The 5,980-nt window shown below is 44.6% G+C and overlaps 1 protein-coding gene across 1 annotated transcript in view; it reads right to left on the bottom strand.

The window, feature by feature from the left end:
• LOC119425545 (sal-like protein 3) overlaps positions 1–5,349 on the bottom strand; it is a 31,930-nt gene extending 26,581 nt beyond the window's left edge. Inside the window, exons 1-2 of the mRNA XM_037693072.1 lie at positions 5,229–5,349; positions 5,117–5,182 (exon numbers count right to left, since the gene is read on the bottom strand). Of these exons, the coding sequence (XP_037549000.1) occupies positions 5,117–5,182; positions 5,229–5,349 (187 nt within the window). The remainder of the gene's footprint in view (positions 1–5,116; positions 5,183–5,228) is intronic.
• Between the last annotated feature and the right edge of the window lie 631 nt (positions 5,350–5,980).

The following is a 5,980-nucleotide window of genomic DNA, read 5'->3' as shown; positions in this document are numbered from 1 at the left end:
ACCTGTGAACAACACCTGTGAACAACACCTGTGCACAACACCTGTGCGTGTTTCTACTTGTACTGAACCGGTCGGCACGTTTGCAGTCCGGTCCATTTGTTAGCGGTGCAGTGGTTTGGGTCAAGCCAACAGGAGTCAGTCGGGCTCAGCCCCGGGAGTCGTCACTTCTTCAGCTTGGGTTCACGTGTCTCTGATTTCTGTACCAAATGTTTACTCGTGCACAAAGCAAGTGTGTTTTTGCTCTTTACATTCACACAAACAGTTTCGTCGGACCAGCTGAGAGACGGGACTCCACAGGAAGGTCCACTCATGATGGACGCACGTCTTCAGGTAAGTTCAGCCAACGTTGGGATTTTTACAGCATCCCTCACATGTAAAGGAGGAGCACCAACTAATGGGCTAATATTAAAATCAAAGTAGAGGGATAAAAGTAACCTAAACAAAAATATTACTAAAAGGAACACATTGTTTTGTTGATATGGTAAATATTGATCCAGAAATGTATTTATAATGGATTTCAATGTGGTCAGTTGTTTCCCTCAGGACCCCGTGAGGGCAGTAGTTAGAATTTGAAAATAATTCTGACAACATTTAAAAAATCAGAACTAGTTTTTGGCTTTGTCAGGAATGACTGATTATTGACGACGCCCAAAAATAATACAAAAATAAATACAGAAAAAAATGCGAGGCCTATTTTTCCATCCGAAGGTCGATTACTCAGAGCTGACTTGGTAAATAACTTCAGAGACTGATGAAACATCAGAACTGTTGTTGTTAGCTCGTGCTTCAGATCGTTTAGCTGCTGGCAGTCCAGCCCTTTGGACGTGGGACACAGTTTGGATCCGCAGAGAAGACCCATTCATCCCTCCCCCCTGACCCCCCACTCCACCCGGTGGGCATATGGCGGGGTTTTATCCTCGTCCACTGAGCCAGAAATGATGCAATTTGTTGGCAAGTCCTGTCATCTTCCAAACGATCCGTCCCATGGAGGCCTGCAGGAAGGGCAGCCAGCAGCACCACTCCTGCAGAAACTCTGCCAAACTTTACACAAACTAAATTAATTTCATATAAGAGCAATAAAATAAATTAATCTTTGTTAAAAAAACAAAGAATGTCATCGTTTAGTTGATTAATTTAAAGCTGAAGCAGGAAAACAATCATTGTTAACGACTTGGAGATGTTTTCTGTTTGACCTCACCTTCTATCAGGACGTCCCGTCAAAAGGCTCGGCCCGTTTGGCCGCTCAGACAAAGAGGACCTGCAGGTGACATGATGTCCTCCAGACCTCACGTTACCTCTAGCACCTCAAGCAAGAACAACTGAAACTACACGTTCAACAATCAACCATCTATCACTCACTTACAGAAATGTGAGTGTCGCTCCGGTTGGTTGTGGTGAAGGAGCAAAGCTTTGGATTTACTGGCCCATCTAGGTTCTAACCCTACAGTCAGGAGGTTTGGATCAGGATAGAAAGAACCAGATTTTGGATCAGCTGAACAAGCTTCATTTGAAGGAACAAATTTCAAAAAGTGAGAACTGAACTTCCTGCAGCCTGAAGGGGTCGCTTCGGTTGTCTGTAAAGACTTTTTGTCGTGTCGACAGCGGTTTTCGTTCTGTTTGGAGATGTTCTGGCATCAAGCGGACGGTGCTGATGCTGATGATGTCACTGAGGCGAAGCCACAAATCACTGCATGAGTCATCCTTTATTCGATGAGGTGGACGTCCATCTGCTCCTCTGAGGTTCCCAATCAGTAGAAAACATCGGCAGCTCCTTCGGCTCTCACTTTACCGGACGACACGTCGTAACACAGGAAGTGCTCCGGTTCTACTTGACGTGGAGCCAAGACCTGCTCATTCATCTGTGCCAGGGTTTGCTGTCACACTTCTGATATTTTACTTTTTACGAGGGTTCAGTTTGCCGACGCGGCCATTTGCATTTCCTGTAAAGTGCTTTGAAGACTCTAAAGGAAGATTATTATAATTTCACACACAGAAAGGTTTCGGCTGCGAGCCGTCCAACACGAGCCGCCGCCGCTCTGCATATCAAAAAGCCCAGCGTTCACACGGCACACAGACAAACTCATCTCATCTTCATCTGAAGACTCATCCGACCATTAGAGGTTAAAAAGATCCAGAGACGATGCAGAAGCTCTGAATGGGCTCCAGGCTGCAGATAGATCAGGGTGCATCTTATTGTGCTGCTGGAAATGTATTCCACCGAGCTTCAAGCCCGTTCCATTCATTTCAGCGCCGTTCTCCTCAATATAATGTCTTTTATGTCTGTCGGAGCTCATGCATTAGTGCAGCGCTCTCATTAACATCCAGGGCTGAAGCTCAACAAATAACAGAACAAAAGCTTTGAAGAAGGCGGATGAGCAAAAAACAAAACTTGTCAGCGAAACATGCTTCGATCAAACCTGCGGGCAGCAAGAAGAGAACCGGCAGGTGGCGAGAAGAGGTCGACAAAAACTGCTCGAAGTCAACGCAGCCGAGCTGCTGCAACAGTTTGGTTTCACTGAAACGCCACAGAACGCAGAAACAACTGGGCGGTCCGGTCCTGAAGGGTGAGCTGACCTCAGAGAGTCCAACAGCTGATCATCAGGAAGTACGCACCAACCAGATGTCGATGCTGAAGACATTTTGTCTCCGTCCGAGAAGCTTTTGCTGTCCAGGCCCGCACGTCCTCACAAACAGAACCGAAGTCCAGTTCTGTTTGAGAACGTTTCAGGAAGAGAACGAACACGGGTTTGAAAACATCAACAACATGTGACAGATCTCAAAAACTAAACCAAATATAAAAAATATGAATAAAGTTCCCGATCCTGACCCAGCAGCCTGTAGAACCTCCTGCAGAACCAGAACTGCTCTATTTGTCTCTCCTGGTTCTGGAGGAGTTCTGGCCCACCCTGCTTTCTATTGTTGAGCGTTCTGCTCAGCTCTCTGAAGGTCCACCACTGAGTTTCAGTAAGGCTGAGGTTCTGGACTATAATTAGACGGTTGGTTCTGGTCTTTCAGACCCGTTCTGTTTTAGATCAGCTGCAGTGTTCTGGAACATGGTTCTGTTGGACCCAGTTTGGCCCAAGCTTCAGTTGTTGGTCTCCAGAACCCGTTAGTCTCCAGAAGAGTTCTGGTCTACTCAGAGACTGACAGGAGCCCAAACCACCAGCTTCCACCTCCGTGCTGACAGCTGGAGGAGCTGTTTGCTGCAGTGAATTCTGGGTAAACATCTGTCCTCTGGTCTGGTTCTGGTCCAGAAATCTTGCTGTAATTTTGTTATAGAGAGAAGAGGCCTTTGGCCTGCTAACGAGGCCTGTCGGGTCCAGGAGCTCCTGAGTTTGGGTTCTTCTGAGGGCCACAGACCCTCAGGTCACAGAGAGGACTCGCTGCAGAAGTCATGTCACACACGCCTCTAAAGACTCGGACCTAATGACTAAAGTAACACGTCATGGAGAAAGAACGTGCGTAATAAACAAATATTTCACTAAAATGTAAATAAAACCAAATAAAATTAAGATAAACTCGGCTCCACCGCTGCAGCAGATCACTTTGCACCAGTGGATCCTTACCATTGACCTCCAAACCAGAGGGAACAATCTGAAGAGGTTCTGTCTGTGTAGAACCAGCGGAGCGGTTGAAGGTCCGATCAGAGCGGCGCCTTCATGAGTGTCTCCACTTTCTCCTGATGCCGAGACATCTCAGACCAAGTCCTGGACCTTCATCAGCCTGAAACTCACAGGACCATGACCCCAATCATCAACGATGACTCCAGCACGCTCACAAAACCTGCAAATGGAACAATAAATACGGCTCATAATCGTGGCTTTTACACGTGAGCGGAACCGATCCGAACTAATCGTTAACAAACATCAGACGGTTCGTCGTTATTAACGCGTGAAGCGAGGACAGAGCGAGCAAACAGGACGCAACGTCCCCGTTAAACAGAGAGAGACACAAACAGTTCAGGAAGTCCCCACACATGCGCACGCGCACACACACACACACACAGTGACACACACACACACAGTGACACACACACACAAAGTGACACACACACAAAGTGACACACACACACAAAGTGACACACACACAAAGTGACACACACACACAGTGACACACACAGTGACACACACACACAGTGACACACACACACACACACACACACACACACATATACATATACACACAGAAGTTTGTCTTTCTATCTTTATAGGGACTTTGCACAGACTTCCATTCATTTTTGTTTATTTCTGCAGTCCAACTCATCTTCACTTCACACCTTAGTCCTAAACCTAAACCCACCAACAGGTTCTTATGGGGCCCGGGCTTTGGGCCCCATAAGAACCTGTTGGTCCTCATCAGATCAGATAGAACTTTATTGATCCTGCAGGAAATTGTTGTGTCAGAGTTTCAGTACAAAGGAACAAACACAAGGAATCACACAAGATATAAAAAATAACAGAAAATATAAAAATACCAACATTAAGTTCTAAACAGGTGCAGACATGTGTGAAATGTTTTAATGTGAAAGCATTAAAGTGTTTATTGTGGTTCAGGATTAATTGTTGTGTAGAAAAGGGGAGGAGATGAAAAGTTTGAAGGACTTCCTGTGTTGTTCTGTGGAGCACCTTTTGGTCTCAGTCTACGACTGAAGGTGCTGCAGTACGAGTCCAGGGTGTCCTGCAGGGGGTGTGACGTGTTGTTCAGGATCTGGTGCAGGTTCCTCAGCATCCTCTGCTCAGACACCTCTGTCAGAGACTGCAGGTCCACTCCCAGAACTGAACCAGCTCTCTTGATGAGCTTATCATGTCTGTCTTCACCCTGCTGCCCCAGCACACCACAGAGTAGAAGAAGACACTGGAAACCACTGAGTAGTGAAACATCTGCAGCTCTGTCCTTTCTTGTAGAGGTGCTGGTGTCAGCTGTCCAGTCCAGTTTATTGTCCAGGTGGACCTCCAGGTACTTGTAGCAGTCCAGTGTCCACCTCAGTACCCTTGATGTTGATAGGGCTGGGGGGCTGATCTTCTTCCTGTAGTCCACCTGCAACTCTTTAGTTTTTCCAGCGTTGAGTTGCAGGTGGTTCTGTCCACCACACCTCTGTGTTCAGCTTCCTGGTCACCAGTGGTGCAGCCCTCAATGGCAGAGTCATCCAGAACTTCTGCAGATGCAGGATTGTGAGGTGGACCTGAAGTCCAAGGTGTAGAGGAACAGAAACAGTGAGAGAACCGTGCCCTGAGGAGCTCCTGTGCTGCTCAGCATGGTGTCCCAGGTGGTGTTCTGCAGCTTCACATACTGTGGTCGACCTGTGAGGTAGACTCTGATCCAGGTGACCAGCGAGTCCTTCACCTGCATGTCCCGGAGCTACAGTATGTAGTACAAGGTAGAAAAATGGGCCTTACAATGCAACACACACACACACACACACACACACAATGAAAAAATATAAAATGAAAAACAACCTGATAGTGCTGCTAGTATTTAACTTTTTTTTACCACAAATACTGATAGTTAATTAATTAGTTACTAATAATGATTGAGTTAATTAGTCAGTTATTAATAATGATTGAGTTAATTAGTTACTAATAATGATTGAATTAATTAGTTACTAATAATGATTGAGTTAATTAGTTACTAATAATGATTGAGTTACTTAGTTACTAATAATGATTGTGTTAATTAGTTACTAATAATGATTGAGTTAATTAGTTAGTTACTAATAATGATTGAGTTAATTAGTTACTAATAATGATTGAATTAATTAGTTACTAATAATGATTGAGTTAATTAGTTACTAATAATGATTGAGTTACTTAGTTACTAATAATGATTGTGTTAATTAGTTACTAATAATGATTGAGTTAATTAGTTAGTTACAAATAATGATTGGGTTAATTAGTTAGTTACTAATAATGATTGAGTTAATTAGTTAGTTACTCATAATGATTGAGTTAATTAGTTAGTTACTTATAATGATTGAGTTAAT

Source organism: Nematolebias whitei, chromosome 19 (genome assembly GCF_014905685.2).
Source record: "Nematolebias whitei isolate Nwh7 chromosome 19, NemWhi1, whole genome shotgun sequence".
NCBI lineage: Eukaryota > Metazoa > Chordata > Actinopteri > Cyprinodontiformes > Rivulidae > Nematolebias > Nematolebias whitei.
The sequence above is the reverse complement of the archived record's forward strand: the minus strand, read 5'-3'. Positions and strand labels throughout refer to the sequence as shown.